The sequence below is a fragment of the Chaetodon auriga genome, chromosome 11, assembly GCF_051107435.1.
Source record: "Chaetodon auriga isolate fChaAug3 chromosome 11, fChaAug3.hap1, whole genome shotgun sequence".
Taxonomy (NCBI): domain Eukaryota; kingdom Metazoa; phylum Chordata; class Actinopteri; order Chaetodontiformes; family Chaetodontidae; genus Chaetodon; species Chaetodon auriga.
Window position 1 is genome coordinate 6,435,975 of NC_135084.1, and position 23,482 is coordinate 6,459,456.

The 23,482-nt window shown below is 42.4% G+C and overlaps 1 protein-coding gene across 1 annotated transcript; it reads right to left on the minus strand.

Moving 5' to 3' along the window:
• Positions 1–315: 315 nt before the first annotated feature.
• LOC143328054 (rho-related GTP-binding protein RhoQ) lies at positions 316–16,889 on the minus strand. The gene is made up of 5 exons (XM_076742963.1): positions 16,312–16,889; positions 15,912–15,970; positions 8,663–8,827; positions 5,778–5,873; positions 316–3,478 (listed from the first exon to the last, which is right to left on the minus strand). The coding sequence occupies exons 1-5, from the start codon at positions 16,451–16,453 to the stop codon at positions 3,317–3,319; spliced, it is 624 nt and encodes a 207-aa protein (XP_076599078.1). The 5' UTR covers positions 16,454–16,889; the 3' UTR covers positions 316–3,316.
• Positions 16,890–23,482: the final 6,593 nt, after the last annotated feature.

Genomic DNA, 23,482 nt, shown 5'->3' on the forward strand with positions numbered 1-23,482 from the left:
AACTCCCAATAGCTTGTCCAATGGTCGATGAACCTCTGAGATGGGAAACTATCCACACCTGCAGCAGAGTAAAGGAGTAGTGTGCATGTTGAAGTGCCCTCTAATACCTGAGTAAAAAGCTGAAAGGAGGGACATCCTATCGAAAACAAAAGTGGTCAGCAAGTGGCGCTCATGCTTCAGAGATCAAAACAACTCATCTTTGTACAGACTGAGTGGCATTAATTGTAAATAAATGCAATATAAAGTTTTAGGAGGTTGAAAAGAAAAATAAACTTCTGAAATAAAAGCAAACATAAATGAACATAAAGCATTGCTGTGTATTCGTGCAAACATGCCTCAATGTTTAATTCTGTTGACCCGCTTATGTCAACCCAGTGATGTCTGACCCATAATGAACATGAGTGCTGTTAGTTCCAGGAATACACACTGCAAAAGTTAATTTCACAAATGCGTTCCACAGCACATCTGACGCTCTCCAAGTTAAACCCCCCAAGCCAGCTTATTAACACAGTAAACACATTTATTGAGAAGAGAGGAGCATCAATGGGAGAATGCATTGGTGGCTGCGGCACTTAGGTCCTGGATCCTGAGGGTGGACCTTCACACAAGTAAGCAAGCAAAAAGAGAAGGCTGCAAGAGAAGGCTGTTCACCCTGCAATCCACTCTGCTGCTCAGAAAGAAAGTTTATACAACGCAGGCTGGGACAGAGAGGAGGAGCACCATTTACATTAAAGCTTTAATCAATCATCATATCTGACTCTGAACAGAAAATGAACTGAAGTCATTTAGCAAGAGTTGGCACCTTTGATTAATATCTCGAAAAAAACAGTTAGAAAAAGCCAATAACGAACGCATAAAAGCAAAAAGAGCCGATATTTTGGATGTTTGGCTTGCAAGAAAAGTTCAGTCACAATCAAGTCATGACCCACAGTATTACAGACATGTAGGCTTGAAATCTTTGTTGCATACAATTGCTGTGGGGGCTCATAAATATTTAAACTGCTCTCTAAATCCTGGTAAGCTTCACATATTATCTCAGTTTCTAATTGAAATGATGCACAATCTGAATTTATTACACTGATCAATGGATTCTTATGGGATAACCTGTTGTTAAAAAGACAGGATTGGTACGTGGTTGGTGGTCAAACTAATGTTGTTTCCATACATTATATAAAACACTTCACAGCTGTCATGTGAGGACCTCATAACCTCCATTATAGATTTTAAACTCTACTGAAGGACTGACTTCTACACTTCATACTGGGTGGCACCAGCTATTCGTAAATCCATCTCTAACTTTGTGTGTAAAATCCTTTCTTAGTGATGACTGGCTACTAGCAAATGAGTGATTTACTAAATGAGGTTGCACCATTAAAAATGAGGAAATGTCTGCAATGCAAGTAAATCAGCGGCTACGAAACATCTGTACAAAGTCACTGGAGCATGAACTGGCAAAAAGAACAGTTTTAGTGACATATCAAACTTAAGTTCTGATACTTTATGAAGGTCACATGACTTTGTTTCGTTTCTATATGCGTACATGGAGAGAAACTGTCAGAGTTGGTGGTATTCACACCAAGTAGAGTTGGAAATATCCGATGATGCTAACCTAACCACAGTTATTTTAGCCTGTGTTTAGTCGAACACTATTACCATTTTGTAATTTGAGATATATTGTGTTGGTTTTGCACAATAGAATTTGAAATCTTCCCAGTTTACATCATTATTAAACTTAATTCTGAAGTATCAGGACAAACACTTCTGCAAGCTAACATGATCTTTGTCATTCGGTTCAGTTAGCTGACTATGCAACACCTACGCCTGACACTTAATCTCAACATAAGAACTAGTTTTGGTGGTGCAACCCATTTCAATTAGTAAACACTAAAAGTAGGTCAAGTTAGCACTTCTGAACAGCTGGTGCCAACAGTTTCTCGAACCCATTCAATCACCATCTTTCCTGTATTTAATGAAGAGCTGACATTTGTAAGTACTTTAGAGACTGGATGGATCATGATTGTGCATGGTGAATGGTGTGCTATGCTCATCCTTGCGCCCGATGGAACAGTGTGTATCTTCTGTGCTTCAATCTGCCTTTTCTGGGATAGGGACAGTGTGTGAAAGCAGAGGAATGTGCTTTGTTGTGCCGGGAAATGAAGTGGCGCTGACTGTGCTTCATGTTGTGCATTAGATATACAGCATTGGGTCACCTTAGCCACCCGATTTTGATGAAAGTGTGCATTTGATTTCTTTTGATGATGGATATGAATCAGAGTTTCATTTCTAAAATGAGATCCCTTTTCTTCTCTCTATGAAACCTTCTTAAAGGTGATAAAATGATAACACATTATTGCAGGATAACAAAATTGCAACAGAAAAAGTAAGCGATCAGTTGACAAAATAATATTTGCACATACTAAATCATCTCCATTTTCGAGATATAGAATCATAAACTCTGGATAATATATATTTTAAAAATGGATAATAGACCTCTTCAGTTCCTGATGAAGACCTCCGCCCAGTCCTAACTTACAGAATATTTTGGCATGCCACACTATAAAATAATGGAGTTTTCATAAGGCAAAAACAAACTTGAACATAACACAGTCCCAGGTCCGAAATGCGTTGACTGAACAGCATTTCACTCATTTGTGTTATCCTCACACAACGCAAAGCACCTTGTGTGGTTTCATTTGCACGTTCTCAACTGACAAATAGGTGTAGATAGACTTTGTGGGCCAGCAGAGTCTTTGTAGCACAAAGTTAAAAAAAAAGAAAGAAAAGAACTGGGCCCTTATGTCCAGAAATGTATCCTGGTCACTGTCACAGTGTCACTTAAGTCAGCCTCTCATTCATCAGCTGCAGGCTCTCTCTCTTAATCTGAACATCTGCTCTTATATTGAGAGATTCACAGATCAATAATCTAGCTTCCAAAAGCATAGAAATAATACGAACTCCTTAAAATGTAACATTTCTCTTAAAATTGTCATTTTGTGTTTTCTGTATGACAGCTTACAACAATTTTGTACAGGAAAACTGATTAAAAATGGTTATAAAAGAAGGTACTTTTGAGGCAAAGAGTCTTTTTGAAGAAGAGACTGACTTGGGTTTTGTGCTCCTTTGGTAGTAAACTGCATCCTCAACTTGTGTTGGACAGCAGGAGAGAGTTATGGCCTTTCAAGAGCCCTGCAGCTTAAAAGTAGCTCTTGTTTTGTCCTTTTCAGTCCTCTCTTTTGTGCATTTTTCTCTGGTGTCTTTTGCCTTCAGTCCAGGTTTGGTTTATCGTTGGTGGCTGAATGATCTCTGGGTTTATGTATCACGTGATCAGACAGCAGTTGATGCAGCGGGGTCCCAGTCTTCTCTTCAGGGCTCCCTTCTTTTTCTTGGGAGCCAAGATTGCGATGATGGCCTCGTCGAACACCGTCTTCAGGCCCTTCTGGGTCAGAGCTGAACATTCCACATAGCAACATGCACCAATCTGATGAGAATGAAAGAAAGGATGGGCCCTCAGTCAACAACTCCTGTACAATGCACTGGTCAGCCAGCAGTTACTTTAGTTAGTTAGACTGTTGCTATACTGCTCAGAGTTACATGAGAAGACCAATAGTTTAGTTTAACAGAAAGACTGGAAACAGGTAGAAGTAAACATCTAACCTGACTCTTTCCAAAGGGAACAAAATCCAGCGGTTAGCACCTCTAAAACTCACTAACCAACACATTTTAAATCGTTTGTTTGATTCATACAAAAAGGAAGTGTGAAAACATCTTTTCCGTTTCATGGGGGGTTGCACAATGTGTGCTGGAATGTTTCTTGTCCGGGAACAGTCCAGAAATTTCCTGGACCCTGCCAAGAAATAGTCCCGCACATAACTCAGAATAAAATGTCACTGAATGGCTTTTCTTTCGGACGGCTTATGCAAACACCCCAAACGACTTGACATTACATTTAGTTTGCTCAGAGGACATTAGGGGTGACATCATGCTTTTTAACAATCACATTCACAGCATACAACACTCTTCTCCATCAGTGAGGAAACGCAGCAAAGAAAAGCAGAGGCTCAGGCAGCACCACTGCTTTGGCTATGGTTGATATTATTGGGGAACTTTAGCTGCTAATGGTGAGTAGTGAACATTAGTAACTAAGTACGTAAGCAGAAAAACTAGCCATTGCTAACATGTTGTACCTGAAATACCTCTTGTGTATCTGCAGCCAATAGGAAATTTCCTTATGTATGTATCCCTGCAGCCCCTTTCAGACATTGCACCTCATCATGTAAGCGTGACGGCAATTTTACATGGTAATCTCATTAAAATAAGTGCCCGTTATGACCGTAACTGTCATGTCATGGACATTTACATGATGAACATGGTCTTTAGGTAACAGGCAGCTAAAAATACCTCCAGTGTCTGGTCTGTGTAAGACAGCTCCACTGTCTCTCTACGAATGTAGAAAATACAATAAAAATACAAACTGTCTTCAGTACAACATCCTCCAAGCAGAACACCTCGACCCTCTCCCATGTCTTTACATAAACCCAGTCTTTGGGGAATAAGCTTGTTTGCTTTGTTGAAACTACGTGGCAATTATGAGGTAGCGCCAGCAGCTGATTATCTTAGCTTAGCACAAGGGGCCTATAGTCCAGAAGTCAATTTTATACTTTGGCTTTTGTCTGGATTAAACAAATGAGAAATAGTGCGTTCATTAATGAGCTTTGCAGATGCTGCAGATTTTGTTACCTTTGGAAAGAGCCAGATGAGCTGTTTCCCCTTGTTTCCAACCTTTATGTGCTAAAATAAGATAACTGGTTGCTGGCAGTAGCTCATATTTAGCATACAAATATGACAATAGTATCAAGCTTTTCTCTCAGCAAGACAGTATTTTTAACAAGCATATTTCTGAAAATGTATAATAATTCCTGCTTTTATCTTGCATGTTTTCATGCAGATTGTTAGAGGAGTTTGAAGGTTCTGCAAATACCTTCAAAACAGTGTCGTTAAATGACCTTCTGGTTATTTCAAACACTGCTGGGGATTCATTTTTTCTACACACGAATGCTAAGCTCTGTGACTGGAATGTAATGGTAATACATTAAAGGGCTGGGGCTCATCTCACACACACACACACACACACACACACACACACACACACACACACACACACGATTCAAACTACTTTATAAAAGCCCTGTTCTATCCAAGCGGAGCAGGTTTTAAAGGACAGCAACAGAAAGCTGTAGGTGATAAAGTCCAAGGTAAAATACTGCTCACATTAAAGGAAATAGCTGTAATTTGAGTGATTTTCAAAGATCTCGCAATTATCATACATGGACCCTTGTGACCTCAGAAAACTTCATGACTCCCATGAGACTTCAATCTCACCGAAATCCCATCTCATGTTGCCAAAACTGCATGGACATCAACTTTTGAATGAGCCTAGATTGTAATTTTTGAACGGTTGACTTCTTTTCTCGGTTTCTGTCTGACAGGAGCGATTAATCACAGACCACATTTGGTATCTACATCCTACAGCCTTGAACTCCTCTGGGCATCCATGTTGACCCAGAATGTATTCCTGGATTGATTTCAAGGCAAAGAATGTACAGAGATCTGATTCCAGGCATTTCACAGAAGAAATTAAATTCCTACAGAGACATTCTGGGGTCAAATCAACACGCAGGAATCTAACTGGACCTGACAGCTAACTTCTACAACTCTGCTTCGACTCTCTTTCACCAGCTACGTATTACTTCACCAGTCAGTCTGCTAAACATACAAACCTCCTTTGCTAGTTTCTGGCCTTGCTCAGTGGCGATGGGCTTCTCCTTCATGTCATTCAGTTTGGCAATGGTCTTGGGGTCATCGCGAAGGTCAATCTGAAAGAGATGAAGGACACTTCGTCTGAGCTAAGTCACTATTACAGTTAAAATATGGACATACATGAAATACTTTGTTAATGGTTTCATATTGATTTGTCTGATCTGTCGACATCCAATCAGGTATCACTTTTCTCCATGTTTCTAAACATAGCCATGAGAGCTGAACTGTATAACTGCTTTCTCATTTTGCAACAAAGCCGTGTTGGCCCACACTTCCTGCTCTTGTGCAAAGCGATTTCACAGCCAACCACAAGGTTCCTCTTTGTTTATTCATTGCAATGCTCAGCACACACACAACTCATCCCCATCTCAGAAATAACCAATTATGATAAATGCATCCACCTGCACAATCTCTCTGTGAGCAACCTTCATTAACCCTTTTCTTGATTGGTGTGATTTGTGGCAGCGTGGCTCGCTGTCATGATGCTCATGTGCACAGCGCACATCAGCATCCAGCAGAAGAGCAGAGAGTGAGTTATGACAGGAACTGATAAAAGGCCAGTAAACATCAGCTGACACAAGATAAATCAGACACCCACTCCATCCTCCTCATCACTGCTGGGCCCTGGCTGCACTGGCATTTGGTTGCCTGGGAACACAGACCAAAAATCCCCCACAAGTCAGCTCATTTTTAAGAGGACGTATGGTATTGGCAGTGGGTTTTGAGGCTTAAGAAATAATCTAATACTTAGGATCAGTGTCATCTCTTAACATCTTCATGAGCTTAATATTTCCTCTATTGAAGATCACAAGACATTAGCCCAGCTTTAGCATCTTTGCGTACGTTAATTGCTGGTTTAAGTTTTTCTGATTTAAAAATTAACTTTTTGGCAGGGAGGGCTGCGATACCACCGCAGAGCTTTTAACCCCCTATGAGCCACATCAGCCTCAGGTCCCCAGTCAGGTTTATACTGGCTGTCCCAAATGTTTGGTAAGACTGAGGGTGCCCAGGTTTGTAATCACGTCTACTGAAAACTGCACTGATTGGTGTTTTTAAATTAAAAACAGAAAACATGACAATGTGTAATTTATGTGTAACCCTCAGAAAATTATGACCAGACTGCAGTTCACAGCAGTCTACAACACATTTTAGCATGTTTCAGCTCATTGTTTTGGTTTTACAGCGCAGAACTTTCTGTTTTGGTTCAGTCTCACATCTGAAATGCTGGGAATCCATCGTGAGCTGACTTTTGATCAGACGTTTGTGGATCACATCACTATTTTTCTCAAGGCTAATATAAACAAACAAAAGTCAATCCAGTCTCAAATGTGCAGTTTATGAGCTATTACAGACTAGAATGCTAAAATCAAAGGTGTGATGTACACCACCTAATGGTGTTACTTGGCCTCTTTTCTTTTGGTTTTCTTATTTTTGTTTCATGAATATTTGAACAAGTTTGTTGGTTTGTTTGAGACAGAACGAGACCATTCCAAACCAAATCCCAGGTGTTGGACAGTTGTTTGGCCATTTCATCGCCGTTTATGGTCCACTGGGCCTGTTTCACATTTCTATTGCCACCTTAAATCAGTGGTGGTACACGGTGCTTTTAGATGTGACAGTTCTGGCCCCTTCCCAGTCCCAGCGCTTTCCATTGCCCGAAAGTATGTTCCAGAAATCTCATCTTTCTTAGAACGCTCATCTTTATGTTAATTTTTTTGTGCTCTCCAACACGTGTTGTATATCAAGATAGATAAAGGATGCCTCAATGGCAGTTTGTCTTGCAAGTTGTGTACCTAGTGCAGTTTCCCATGTAGTTTTTTCACTGATTCACCATGACCTGAGAGTCACCATTTCTATGTTCTGCCTTGTTTTGAATTGCTTTTGTTTATGGCTCTTGCAGGATATTGAACAGGTCTCAGCATCTGAGGCTCAGCAGATGTGATTATGCTGGTTCTATCAAACAACACTCTCGACAGCAGTTAGTAGGCAATGGTACTTTTTATGGCAGTAGGACGTTATGGCGTTTACTATTTTTTATAATCTGTACAAATGTACATTAGTTGTTTTTTCTATTCTGTATCCTGTACACTTTTTTAATCTTGACCTTTTTATGCCACTGTGTTTGCTCTTTGTAATACTTGCTGGCTGTAATGACTGACTTTCCCCGGTGTGGGATCAATAAAGTCTTATCCTATCTTATCTTAGGCTGCACAATAAGAAACAGAATAGGCGAAGTAAGGTTTCATTCACATGATTTTTTGTGATATTCAGGAAATTAATATTTTAGGTATTTTATCATTACATCTATTGAGGAATGGCATAAAACATTTCAACCTAGCCGATTAAAAATGACCGGATGAGCTGTCATCAGTGTGCAGGAAAACTAAACCTTACTGTACATATCATTGGAGCCACAGTACAATTCAATGTACAGAATGTTTGTCCATGAAGTTAGTTAATGCCACATAATGCCTCATCACTGTTTCAAACTAAACACACATATTTCGTGCTTTGTTGCCCACTGTGGCTTCTTGAGATTAAATTCACATTGCAGCTTAAGTGTGTGACAGTTTTACATTAAGAGTAGCAAAAATACCCAACAGAGTCAATTATTTTCCTTTTACAATCTGAATGCAAATTTCAGGCTCACAATGGGAACGTTCATTTACATCAACATGTTGTAAATGACAAAAATGTAGCTGAGGTACCAATGTGACAGACTTTATTATTGTATCTCAGAATATCCAGGCATATCCGACACGTACGAATAGAAAATCACACATAAGCAGCGATTTGGAACTGAATACAAACACCTGTGGTGGAACCAGAGCATTACAGCACTCACCTGGGTGCCAATGAGCAGGTAGGGGACACTGGGTGCATACTCCTGCAACTCCGGCACCCATTCTTCACGCACATTCTGGAAACTGGCAGGGTTTACCACCGAGAAGCAGATGAGGAAGACATCGGTCATTGGGTAGGACAACGGCCTGAGGCGGTCGTAGTCCTCCTGGAAGAAGACGAGATGGTGCTGGTTAACATTTGAGACGAGAAGTCAGGGTGGCTGGGGATAAAGGAACCAATGAACAGACATAATTCAGTTCCGTATCTTAATATCTGAGAAATTATTCTCATGAATTATTCAAGTGTGCAAAAAGTGACCTTCAAACACAGACTTTTACCCCTCACTGGAGCCATGAGGGCTGACTTTGGCTGTTTTATAGAAATGATGTTGATTATTAAGGCAAGAATGATACACTTAAAAAATGCACTTTAAAATGAATGTGAAGAAGATGACCGTCACATGAGTGTTGCTCTCTTCTGCCCTCCCTTTCTGACAGACACAATTGAGAATTATTTTACATTTGCAGTCCTTTAATGCAAGCTGAGCATAAGGCATCGCCACAAGACACTGAAAACCAGACCCGCTGCCGTCTCAGATATTTGTGTGGCGTAAATGGCTAATTCACAGAAGCAAGACTGTCCTTTGTACGCCACATCAAGCGCTCTCTTGTCCTCGCCAAAGATAAACCCTTTTGACAGAGTGTCCGACTTGCACACATATGAATATGCATGACCCGTCTCATTCCTTCTTCTGATGGCACACATTGGGATGGTTTTCTGCTGCTAGCTCGAAGACACGCGCAATCAATGGATCTCCAGTAATTAGATATGACTCAACCAGACCAACTCAAACCAAGTGTATCAGCCTCACTCTCTTGTCTGGAAAATTTACTGTCCACATCCCTGAAATCAAAGCACACTGGATGCAATGTCCCACTGCGCCAGAGACAGTTGCAACGGGACAACCGAGCGCTGGCACGACAGTTTCTCATTCCGATGCCTTCAGCGAGTCCCATTCTCTGCCAAACACACACAGGACAGTCCAATACAATCACACCGCTCTAACTCCAAGTCCCTCTCACACAAACACATTAGGGAATTGGTTATGCAAATGACCTGAATGTCAGAGGATTCTCCAAACGGCAGTAGATAAGCCAGGATAGTGTGTCATCTTTTGTTGCCTGCGTAATGAATTTAAGATATTCTGGCTTTATATTCCATTGGAGTAGATGATGAAACCAGCATACAAATCTTTACTCCTGTGCTCGTACTGCAGATGACTCAACCACGCTTCACTGGAGTGGGTCAAGTGGATATAATTCATAAATGTATGATTTGTTCATTCTCTGACTTGCAAATGAGTACAGTATTTCACAGGTTTTCACTGGCCTGGCTCACACAGGCACTTCAAATCATTCTCAGCGGCTGTTGTGAACGTCTTAGAGGGTTAGGGATCGTCACATGAGATGATTGAGTGTTTTGACAATCACAGTCCTTGAAGCAACTGTGACCGACAGCTTACCTGACACTTTCCTGATGTGATAAATCAGTAATGAATGCAAACCATCTGGTGCTCCAAGCAAGCTGAGACAAATGATAAGAATGATTCTCAAACACTCCGAGACATGTCTGATTTTCAGTTGTATGGCTGGTGAAAGACCAACATGAAGACTTCAAATTGTGTAAAATTATCTGGCACAGATAGTCATAAAATTAGGGACGGGCTGACAACGTATATGGTGAGACGATGGAAATTTGTCAACCTTCACAGATTTGGTCATAATGTTTACGCTGTGGTGTCCTTCCCTTTAATATGTCAGGGGTGTTGCTCATCTTGGCCGCTGTTGTAAATCGATAAGAGGGACTACTTTCTGTAAATACTGGATTTGTTTCCCAGATTTTTGCATCAATGTGATGACATACTATTTTGCAGACATTCTTATCCAGTAATTCAATACATGAACAATTACTCAATTGATTTTTAAAAACGTATAATAAAAACACATACCATGATAGAAGAATTTCATCTGGTATATGTTATAACATTAATATATCCTGATATAGTTTACATCCTGAAAATTTAATTCAAACTTTTAGCCACGCTAGCAGAGTAATACTAATACTTATGCAGCTCATTTTACCTCTTTGGAAGAACATGTAACAGCACATACTGCTTTCGCATTCACATACATTCTGTGCTGCCCCCACTGACACACAATATCTGTCACATGGGATCAAGCCCTCTGTGTGTGTTTATGTGTCCCTGTATGCTTGTGACCTTTCCTTGCACAAGTGAATCCTCCGATTCCCTGGCGAGCCACAGACATAAAGGAATGCAGCGCAAGTCGCTCAGCAGTTTACTGTAAACAGGCCCCGAGCTTCTCTGAGACCCATCTCTGCCCCTCACACAGTTTCCTCACAGTACACCCCTGACACATTACCAAAGACAGCATGCCTGCTAGTCTCTCAGAGTGTATATACTGAGACACAGACAGAGTGGATACTCCCACGTAACTCAATCTTGAGTTTGATCAATGCTGGGTAAAGATATGTTTACACTCATGCTGCTGTGAAGGTGCTTTGGTTAGAAGTTTCCGCCAGAGGTATGTCATACAGTTTTATTAGTTCAGGTCAACAGTTCATGAATACATCACTGAGACGCTGCATAGCAGTCTTTCCAAGGCAGTCAGGAGTGTACAGTAAATATTATGATCAGTGAAAAGGGAGGAAAGGAGTGACAGAAGAAAGGGAAGCGAGAGTCGCTTTGTGTGTGTGTGATCTCTTAACACTGATTTCTCTCCATACATGTCCATTCATTTTCATCACGGCAAGACTCTGCGTCTTCATCTGGCCAGTGTTTGAGCTTCGCTGTGTGACTGCGCTCTGTTGACTCAGTGACATATGAGTGCTATGATATCAGTGAGTCATTCCCTCCTCCATCGTCCCCCCACCACACCACTCTCTCTTTTCTATCTTTCTGCTTTTCCACTCCTATCGCCTCCTCGGGGCTCTATAAACTGGCTGTGTCAACAGAGTCAGAGATGCCTGCTCTAACATGGCCGCCGGGTGGAAACGCAAGCCCAGACATAGACGCTTCTATTCACAAAGTTCTGTCTCTGATCTGCAAATCTGCACATTTTGCAGAACTGGATTTAACCTCTGGAATAAAAAAAAAAAAAAACTATTTATGCTTGTTTCTTTTTAAGTGGTCCTTTAATGGTGATAAATGGTCGTTAATCATAGCCTGAGCACTGATGCGCCCTGTCTATTCATGCCCGCATGGTGAGAACATCCTGCTATACTCCATTCAAACATCTGACAGTTTAATGCCTTTATAATAATGCCTTTAATGGCAGCTAATTGCAGGGGGGCAAACTGTGCATGGTAAAACATAAATTAAGACATTATACACGTACGATTATTCACATCCTTTCCACACTGACTCACCTCCTTTTCATAAAATGTTACAAAATCAAAATATACTAATTCAAAAGAATGTCGTGCTGAAATGATTACTTGGCCAAGCTGATGAACAGAAATTCCACTGATTTTACCAAAAAAGGGTTAGTCACTCACCACTGCAAGTACTACTCAGCCTGTGAAAAACCAAAAAGCATCACTACAAACCACAGGAGGACATTCACTCCACTTATTGATCAGATGTGTCTGGGGCAAGACAAACACAAGAAGAATGTTCTGTGTTCTGTATGAATGCATATTTCTGTGAGAGAAACATTATGGAGCAATGGTTCCATTTGCTCATAACCATGGTAATTAACTGGGCAACATATCAGGCAAAACTATACCAGCAGAATGCCAAACGTCTTGAAAATACTACACTGACGTGCTGCCTTCAGACAACAAGGGAGCTAAAATTGAGCATGTACAACATGTCATTTAGCCCAAACTTACAGAGTTCACTTGCAGTTGGGTCAGAAACGTGATCCAGGCTCAAAGTTTGGGACTGGACCGGGACAAACTCCTCTCAAGGGGCTCAGTGCAGTTGTTTTGGTCCTGACTCAAGTGTGACTACTGTGCCACCTGCCAAAATGAATCGCACCAAGGTTGAAAACAAACCAGAGGCGAATTAAACCGGACTAAAAAGCACAGGTGTGAAAACACCCAAAATCCATTTCACTGAGGAATATGCACAACGGCATGGCCTCGAGCTTTGGGTCCCCTGAGCAGCCAGGGCCCTGGAGCATTTGTCTGGTTTGAATTACTGTTGGTAATTTGGTATTTCACCTTGGGCTCTCAGAAAAAACTGTGAGGACATTCTTTGCTATTTTCCAACATTTTTTGTCAGAAAGATGAATGTATTAATTGAAAAACTTATTGGTAATTTAAAATTGTTGTTGCCCTTTAAAAGAGTGGCTGTTCCCTCCCTACAGAACAATAGCAAACTGTAAAATCTCTAGTTGAAAGTGTGAGCTGAGGCACGTCTATAGTACTCCTATGGAGTGGTGACAGGCTTCCAGCTGGGTAAAACCATTTCCACTCCCCCCCCCTCCAACCCTCACCCCCATCCCCACCTGCCACCCTCCCACTCCCGCTGAGACGTCTGAGGGTCACTGGGCCACTTTGGGTTGCTGAGTCAAATAAGACTCATCAGACCGCACCAAACAGTAAGGAGAGAGGGGGCTGCATCGGGTGAAGTGGAGTGGTAAAAGTGATTACAGGATGTGCAGTTGAGTGTGAGGGCATTTGAAAAGCCGAGCAAATGAGGACCAGTCCAACAACAAAGCGCGGGCTAATAGGGCCGCAGGACACGGGTCCTACAGGTTTGCAACCCCTGAGTTCCTCTCCTCAAAGCGTTTCCTTAGGTACCACAGCACTTAGCATCCACTTCCTGTTTTCCTCCAGCTCCTCCTCAGGCAGCAATGCTGGATGTTCTTGAGTGCAGAAGCAGCAGAAGGAGAATGAATGAATAAGTAAAGACTTTCCCCTCTGTTCCCTCGTCACATTCAGCAAAACAGACTTTGCAGACCTTCCATATGGAATAATTCAATAGGCAGCGGCTGGGGGAGCGGCGTGGCAGCACACAGACAATAGAAGGCAGGGAAGCAGTATCAACTCAAATGTCGCGCCGTGATCATGAGGCCCTGACATGCTGCACCAATGTGACAGCATGGAATCCCATCCGATGAGGGCACGACGGCAGCATGTATCTGCAATGCTGCCGATACCCTCATGGAGCAGTGAAGCATTGTGGGAGCCCCAGCCACGCCAGGAATAAAAACATTAGAGGGAGCTTCAGTCAATCGAACATGTGCGGCACAGGCCAGAGGTGGAGACGATGAAGGGAGACTTTTAAATTAAAAACTGAGAGAGAGAGAGAGAAGGGCAAAAGAAAATGAAACTGAGAGGACTGAATTTATCCACTTTCTGAGCAGGTCCACCCCCCTCCTCCCCCATCTGTCTCTCTCTCTTCCTCTTTCTGTCTTCCTTTCACTCTCTCGCTCCCTCTCTCTTTGGGGCGCCAGGTCTTTGATCAGATGCTGAAGCTATAAACATTACCAGCTGGCCTTGTGCTCCACATAAAGAGGTCAGCGGAGTCGGGGGGCGGTGGAGGGGCGCGTTTTGAAGAGCAGTAACTCTACTCTCAGCGGCCGGCAGCACCCACGGCAGACATCTGGGAGAACTTCTCCATTTCAGAGACGCTCTTATTCAGCTAAAAACAAACCCTCCTCTGACACACACACCCTCTCAAACACGGCAGAATGGACAATAAGGTTGTGTTCCTCTTTTTACAATGGAGTAGTAACACTTTTACCATCTGTTTTCTCGAGAAGAAAATATAGCACAGCCACAGGTAGCTGTTTGGGTCGGAAGGAGGAGGAGGGGTGGCTGTGATTTGCTATTCTTGGACTTGTGCATTTAGCATTCATGAATGAACAGAACAGAGAGAAGGCTGAATATCCCCCGGATGACCTCTTACTACCTAGTTTTTGTCTGAAGGATGAACGGATCAGATGTCGGACTGTGACTCACTGTGACTTCACACAGTTAAGTACGGCCCTGACGAAAGCGTTAACAATTCAGCATTTGACATGTGTACAGTTTTAGACTACACTTTTAGTTGCTGGAAAGACGGGAGGTTAAAGGTCGCAGGGCAGAGAACGGGTGCACCACTGCTGACAAGCTTTGCAGTACAGCTGAGGGGAGTCCAAACACTTAAAGGTGCCCTGTGGAGTTTCTTGTAAACAAATAAAGTCTGTGTTTATATTCAGCTTTTCTCACCTAAACACACACGGTGGGTATGCATAAAGCTGCCAGTATTGTGTACCACTGCCAACTGTGGATCTACATCAAAACCAGCCCCCACATACACAAGCACATACACAACGCAAACAAATCCGGGGGCCACTTGTAAAAACATTGCTGCTGGCAGTCAAAAACTTCACACGAGACCTTTAATATTTTTGATTTTTAGATTAAAATAACAGGATTAATGTTCCACCTAAAGTGGAGTCTTAATGATTTCGAGTAATCTATGCCTGCAACTAAAAGTTATTTTCATTGTTGATTTACCAACATTTTTCAATAACAGTTGATCGGTTCTCAAATTTGTTGCCAACTGATTTGTGTAGATCGACGGCTTAACTAAACATTCCAGCTCTAGTCTAATCATCTGAGCTATCACACACACTAAAGGATCATTTTTGCCCTAGAACTAGAAGTTCTGCTGGCATAGTGCTGATGGGCCTTAATGAGCCTGTCTGTGTCATGTGTGTTCACATGGTTTCCTCCATCTTTGTGTGTTTACACTGGCTCTTCTGCTGAGTGGATACATTATTGTGTGTGTTTGTGTGTGTGTGTGTGTGTGTGTGTGTGCCTGCCAGATGCATTTTGCATTTTCAGTACAGTTTTAACTCTTTCCCGCTGAATGGCACATTGTAAAGAAAAAGCCCAGGCAATAGGCAGCCCTATTAACAAACCTGTGACATCACTACTGGACATAGGAGCCCTGTTCTCCACATAATAGAACTATTGAAACCCTTCACTACCATCACTGTCCATGGCACACCAGACTCTGGCAGTAAACCCATGTGCGAAAGCCATCACCTGTTGCAGCTTAGTGTCTGGCCTGAATATGAAGCCTGTGGGTGTGTTGGAGGCATCGTCGGATAGTTATTGGTCCCAGGAGCACATGGGGAGACCGAGATAGAGATAGAGTGAGAGACAGTATGTGCGAGTGTGTCCTTGACATGCTTGGCACCTGGCCAGAGGTAAAAAAAAATACACTGTACCTGGCCAGCTGTGTCATACAGTCCCAACAAGTACTGCTTTCCACCGACGTTGACACTCACTGCAAGAAAATGACAAAGAGCAGTTGAGAGGAGGAAGGAGAGAGGGTGAGGGTAGGGAGGGGGAGCAGCAAGGGAGGGAGGGGGGATCAGAGTCCCCAACCCCTCTGTGCTATGAAGAAGGCAAACAAGTGGTTTTGATTATAGCAACAGATGCAAGCCAATGCAGTTAGAGAAAGAGTGGCAGAGGAAACGGGGATTTCACTCAGGCAACCTTACATTCACTCTGATTGGATTTTAATCTGAGAATTTATTACAAAACACAGAACAGCAGCAGTTCAGCGTGCCATGATATCATTAGACGCTCCTGATACACAGAATAATAGAACAATTGTATTCCTACCTGCATAATGATCAAAGACTGTGGGTACATACTCCTCTGGAAAGGCGTCATTGGCATAGCTCATCAGAAGACACGTTTTACCCACTGCACCGTCTCCGACCACGACGCATTTTAACATGATAGTACCGGTTCCGTTTGCCATGATCCCGACCTTACCACCATCATCACCGGCCCCCCGACGCCCTGTTGTCCTGACCTCCTCCTCCTCCTCCTCCTGCTACCGCTGCTGCTGCCGCTGCTGCTGGGCGGTGATACCCGCACGGCGGGCATCACCAGCGTCGGAGGCGGACTGCGCGGCTCACCGAGTCGGACTGGAACTGCATCTTTCTCCCTTCCTCCCCAACACCGGTTACGGTACTCCCAGATTTGGCCGTGAAGGAGTTTTCTTTCCACGGCTGGTAAAATAAACAGGACCCCTCAAGTCCTGTTAGGTCTTGAACGGGTCCCCCCTCCCCAACCACGAAACGACCGTCTTTCCTGCGAGAAGCCCCGCCGCTGGCAGTGCGCGCTGCTGCCGCTTCGTCGTGCCCGCTCCCCGGTGAGCCCCACGCCTGTGCTCTGGCTGCCTGGCGCACTGTGCTGCTGGTGGACAAGGTGGGTGCGCTTGCTGGAGAGGCGGAGCTTGGATTTGAAAGCAAGGGGCTCTGGATAAAGTACACTCCGCCTGGTGGGGATGTATGGACCAAGGACTGTAAGAAATGACATCATATATGGGCCTATTGGGAAGATTTTATGCAAACATATCATTTCTTGTGGTCCATGTATAGAATACCAGGAATATGAGAGGACACTATCGGCAGCCTCACTGCAAAATAGAACAATATCCTGAAATATAAGATCATAAACTGGCCATAGGACTACCACACACTCCACAGGACTCTGTGGGACTATCAGCCTATATCCCACTGATATAGGCTACTGTAGGCTAGATGCATTGAGTCCATGCAGGAATATACTGCAACATTATAAAGATGTAATATTAAACATGGCAGTAACATCATTCTGTAAGTTGGCTATCACTCATTTCCAGACAATGGTGATACTTTGGCTGGACATGCAGTCCAGCATATAAGAATATACCCCACCTGATTGTTTAGATACTGAACTGTTGTAACTTCAGTCAAACTCCGAAGTCATTTAGGTTCTAAATTTAGGGAAGTCTCCGTCTGCTTTTCACATGACTTTGTGGTTGAGGAGATGAATAGAATCACCCATAATGTGCTACCATTTGTGTGTGTGTGTGTGTGTGTGTGTGTGTGTGTAGGATAGATGGGGTATGTGAGATGGGGCCGGGGAGCTGCAGATGGAGACGCCACGGGAGGAGGTATGTGTTTGTGAACGAAGGAGGGGAGATACAGAGATTTGACCTCTGTGGTGCAGTTGGCCAGGTGTGGGCTGTCTCCTTGAATTAGTGCACTCTTAACCATCTTAATAAAGCTGGTCTCCCTACAAATGGAAAGGCATGAGCGTGCACACACACACATGCATGTTATTTTTCTGTCATGCTCCCTTTCTCTCTCTCTCTGCCCTGCAGGCCACATGCTCCTAAAGAGACAGTCTGGAACTCCAAGGGTCCTAAGTAAGCTCCAGGGGGGTTCCACAGTCAGTTAACAAAATATTCTATTTTACAGGGATCAATACAGGGATGAAACATACCAATCATGAACCGGATTTTAGTAGACATCTGTTCACAAGGAATTTATACAAAACAACATTTTTTTCTTTTCTAATATCCACTTCTCCACAGACTCTTACATGCTGCGAAATACTTGAAATATGTTTGAAATACTGAGGAAAGAATATGTTTTTAGTTATGTGATGTGTAGTATTACTAATAGTCATTCATCAGCCATCTGTTTAGCCATCATATAGTAAAACAAAGAAAATGAAATATAGCCCCTCAGGAGCAAACGCATGATCAATAAAATCTTCTTCTTCTCTTTGATATTCCAGTCACAGTGCATGCTCGCATCTTGTTAGCTTTTTATTTTATTTATTTACGGTGTCAAATCTTTATTGTTGGAGTTTTGTGACCCTGAAGTCAGTCAATGTTTGAATCACACAGTTGCAGAAGATGCAAAATAAATCAACCGCACAGCTTGTATTATATTACACAACTGACTGAAACCCAAACTGCAGAACATCAACTGAGTCACAGCTGACAGGAAACTGGGCTTCTCGTCACTAAGAGGTGACGCTTAAACAAACAAAAAAAAGAAAGTAGTGACAGCAAGTAAAGGCATACTGAAAATGTGAAATAACATCAATTGAATTTCCATTCAATAAAAGTTGACTGCTAAGATTTAGAAGTTAAAAATACCATAAATACTATTTACAAAAAATATATTGACCAGCTGAATTCTTTTGAATATTGCTGAAACTATGTTATGATAATATTGCTCACGAAATAAAACTCAGCTTCTCCTTTTCACCCTTTCTCTCCGTTTCCTGGATGAAACTTAACTCTGTGTCCCTCTATAGGCTGATCTCTTGGTTGATGGTCCCTAGACGGCAGCCAGCTGTCCAATCAGCTGCAGGGGGCGGGGTCGAGGATTCTCCTGCTATCATCACATTTGACAGCTGCTGCAGCAGCTCACATGACCAAACAACAATTACCTCATACATGTAGTACTCCTGCTGAAGGTGTTGCATTGGGCACAGGGCTCTCTGCACCGGGCTGGACAGGCGAGCAACAAGGGGCCTTTCAGCTGACATGACAAAACTAGAATAATCTGTGATGGATGCCCCTCACACTCATAGCCTACTATAGGACCCCTGACATCAATCCCTGTGATATCTATCCCATAGTGGTGTGTCCTTAAATAAAAAGGTGGGTCTTAGTTAAACTCAGTGCTGATCAAAGTAAAGGATTATCAGTCTGCTGTTTGTCCTCTCATAAACAGACTTTTTCTATAGTACTATTTTTACTGGGTATTATATCACGCACATGAGCTTGATACTATTAACTCTCACCTTGATCGTGAATCTGTGTCAGTGTCAACCACCATATTTGATGTTTGGCATATTCGTCACAGCGCTGTATGCTGTGTGAAAAGGTGTCATGCAAGAGGTTTATTTTAAATTCTTATGAAGATCTGCAAGCTACTTAATAATTCCATGGAGACATTGATGTCCCTGTGGAATTCTTATAATGATAAAACATCCCGATTCTGTCATCTGATGTGAGGATGCGTCCATACAAAATGTATTCAGGATCTGAATATTTCACTCACTGTGATATAATGTTGCTGAGGCTCTTGACCAGACACACAATGCGCGTGTGTTGGATAGAAAAAGTATCTCTGGAGCTTCTTAAAATTATTTATAAAGGGAGCATTAGGATTTCAAAGTGAGTAAATTATGCCAATTAAAAGCAGCATATATAAAGTTTGGCTTCATAAACAGTTTTTGTCAGTTTTGCACTAAATGATATTCTCCTGTACTGACAAATAATGAGCAATAAATCATGACCTCATCTTCAATCTGACCTAAATCACATAAATGTGCTGTGTTGGTTGTTTTTTATGGGACAACAGTGATGCTCATGATCCAATGACATTTTATTTTTTCTTCAGTCTCCCCGTGTTAATGCTGTAACCTTCATTTGATCCTCATGTAGTGTATCTGTGGTCCTTAATAATGAGTTTCTGATGTCACCTTACCCATCCTCATGTGTTTTATGTCTTAGCTATCACAAGACCATTCCTCTTATATTCCTGCAGGGAGTTATCCATATACAGCCTCCATGATTTTTAAGGACATATTCTGAACGGCACACATTGTGTTCATGCAGTGGATCAGGTTTATTAGGTTGCTTGTAGTGTAGGTTAGCACTGGCATATACCAGAAGACGGTGCTGCCCAGGAGTTCATTAGTGAGCTGCTGACCTTATTTCCCATGTGGATGACATTTAATATCAACCGTCTATTTCGGTGTGGAGCTAAGTTTAAAGGCGGAGGCTTCAATAAAATCTATTGCTGCGTTCTGCATCTCAGCATATTCACACGTAAACAGTAAATGTAAGCACAATACATGCCTGTTCACTCTCAACACAGGCAACAATGTCTGGGGTCAATGTCTGAAATGAAATGGTGTTTATGTGTATTTTATGTGCGCTGAGTGAATATGAGTGAATATAAACATATTCAATAGTATAGTATTTCATCAGTCTATTTGCAGGAGACTGCAGTCTGGCCAGCAAGTAGTCTGCTGTTCTATTTTAGGAAAGGCAAACAAATGCAAGAGCTCTTCACTCCCATGTCTCCTATCCAGTTCCCAGATACTATCTTCTAGATCGTATAGTACGCACGTATGAGCATGCCGGCACACACACACAAACACACACATACGCACTTCCTATCTGTCACTGACCAACATCAATCACAATCAGGACGTGGAAACAGAGGATGAGGCGGCGGACGGGAGAGAGTGGCGCAGTGCAATCACAAAGCGCTCAGATGAGCTCCTAAATTAGAGCATGTGGCCAGCGTGGACTCCCTGGGAGGGTTTGGTTAAATTACAGGCCATATTTTTAGTGAAGGCTAGGCTTCATCCCTGGAACTGCCAGCAGCTGAGGACCATCACTCACACGGCTGTCTGCCCCCAGTTTGTTCAACACTAGAGCTGTTAACAGTTGTGCATGTGTAGGTGTGTGTGTGTGTATTCGGTGAGCGGGAGTAAAATGAGACCATTTCAGAGAAACAGTTTACTGTTTATTGCTTTGTGTGTGTTTCAGCATGTGTGCACACTCAAATGAAATTACCAATAATAATTCCCCTCCAGTGTTCTGGAGTTTGGCGATCACTGTGTGGAGCTGAAGAAGCTGCAGAAAAGACAAGTATGTGGAGACAGTCTGCAGGAGAATGTGGGCCATGTCAGACATGTTGGTCAAGCCAAAACGTCACTAGACACCTCCATCCACAGACACACACACACACACACACACACACACACACACACACACATACACACAACCCTCGTCACATGAAACACTCAGCTGATTTCAAGCGGACCACAACATGTCTGGAAGTGGGCTAATGGGTGAAGGGTTTGACCTGTGTATTATTTAGTAACCCAGCCGGAACACATGATGAAGTGCATGGTGTTACACACTACATGCTGAATGCTAGATTCGCTGTAAATGAGTGGAGTTTTAGAGGAAACGTTTCTGTTGCGAAATCCACTGCTGACCGTAACAAGGTCAAGATGAGGAGACACAGGCGAAACCATTTACAGTAAACACAGACAGCTGATTAGCACCATGAATGTTTCTTCCAAGCATGTGTAATGGAGACGGTCCCAATTACACCAACATCTAAAGGTCTGATGGATGATAGTGCTTCTCATGGTTGACTCACACACTTATTCAGCGTGGGCGCTGTCAAAGAATCATGTCATACTTGGCCTGATTTTCTAGTAAAGGTAAACAAACATCAACATTCCCCACTTGTTTCTTAGAACAAACATAATGGCAGCCATTACATATTGCCAACTTCACAGACATTAGTCCAAGAGTTGCTGACTGCCTGAAGAGCAATTATCAAACAGATCACAGTTGCCCCGTCTGAGTCATCTGCTTCAGTTTTTATCAGTTGTGTCTGAGTGTGTTGCTTTTACCAGGAGATTAATTACTAGGGATTTAAGGACAGAGCGTGTCTTATGTTGTACAGATTGCAAAGCCCCTTGAGGGAAATCATGATTTGTGCAATATAAATAAAATTGACCGGAATTAACTGAGCCATGTCTTCTTCTGTCCTTAAAAGTGCCTGAATGTGACAATGAATCAACACTAGAAAGGTTCACCTGTAATGTGACATAATGACCTCTAAGATGCAAACTGTCCTTAATGACTTTACTGATCGCCCGACATTCATCCATCATCAGATCACAATTGTAATTTGACCAATGCTTCGGTTTATGACCAAATAACTTCAAACTGCAAACCTATTGTTTGCTTGTAAGAAGATCTACTTGTCAGCTATCGGCAGCTTTTTGTCCAAAATTACTGAGATTAGTGTTATAGTCCTTGGAAAATCAAATTCTGCTTTGGTATTCTTTACACTCAGCTGTCTGCATCTTGTTTCATTGAGCATCATGTGCTGGCGAACACCTGCCCAACGCACGTCAGACACCGACAGTCTGCGACATTTCCTCTGCTGGTCTATCTTTAGTGAGTACAGGAGGCTGAAGAGCCACAATCCCTACTGAGTCTCGACCTGTTGTGTGATTTTTCTGGGAACAGGAACCCACACCAGGCACTAACAAAAGGACAACACCCTTCCTCTCATCTTGAGGATGAAGGCAGGAGGCCAAAACAGTATAAACAACATACGCACATTTCATTGTTGCGGGAAACAGTGTGAAGCCTCAAGCCAACATCCTGTGTACCGTCTTGAGTTTTTTCCATTCCATGTCTGATAAAGAAATGTGTGTTGTGGTCATCAGGTCAGGCTGAAACTCACTGATGCACACGGGGACGACACAGGGACGGTGTTGGCAGATGTCAAAAAGATGAGATTTCTTTCATCTTGACCTGCTGATTTAACCCTCAGTACCCGATGTGGGACTGGAAAGGAAAGTGGTCCTTTCCATCAGTGTGAAATTACAAAATGACTCAGGCTCTTGAACAAAAATGAAATAAGAACCACAGAATAATGTTTGAGGAGCTCCAATACTGGCAAAGTGTAGTAAAAGGCATCAGACAAGCCAAAGATGGGATATTCTTAAGTCATATTGCTGTTAATGATGATCAAAATACAGTGTAAAAAATCTAAAGCTTTAAACTTCTCCTTTGACCTCCAATTAGTCAGCAAAAATGGTTATTTTTCAATTCTTTCATTGTCCTTTCTTTGGTATCCACACATTTATGAGGCCTATCACAGATATCAGCATCAGCATTTATGCTGTCTGATATGCACCAATATGAAAACTTTTGGGGGTTTTTTTTTACAGAATATATTAGAGAAAAGGATGCCTTTGGCCAGTTAAAATGATTAAAATCCCAGTAAAGTTTTATGCTTGAGTTCACTGATGTCATTTTGGACAATAAAGTTTGTTGCTAAACTGTAATAAATCCTAGACGTTTGTATGTAACAGTATATAAGCAGCTAAAGCTTTCTGTCAGGGTCAGGCCTCTACAAATGTGAAATGCCAACATATAACAACTCTGAAA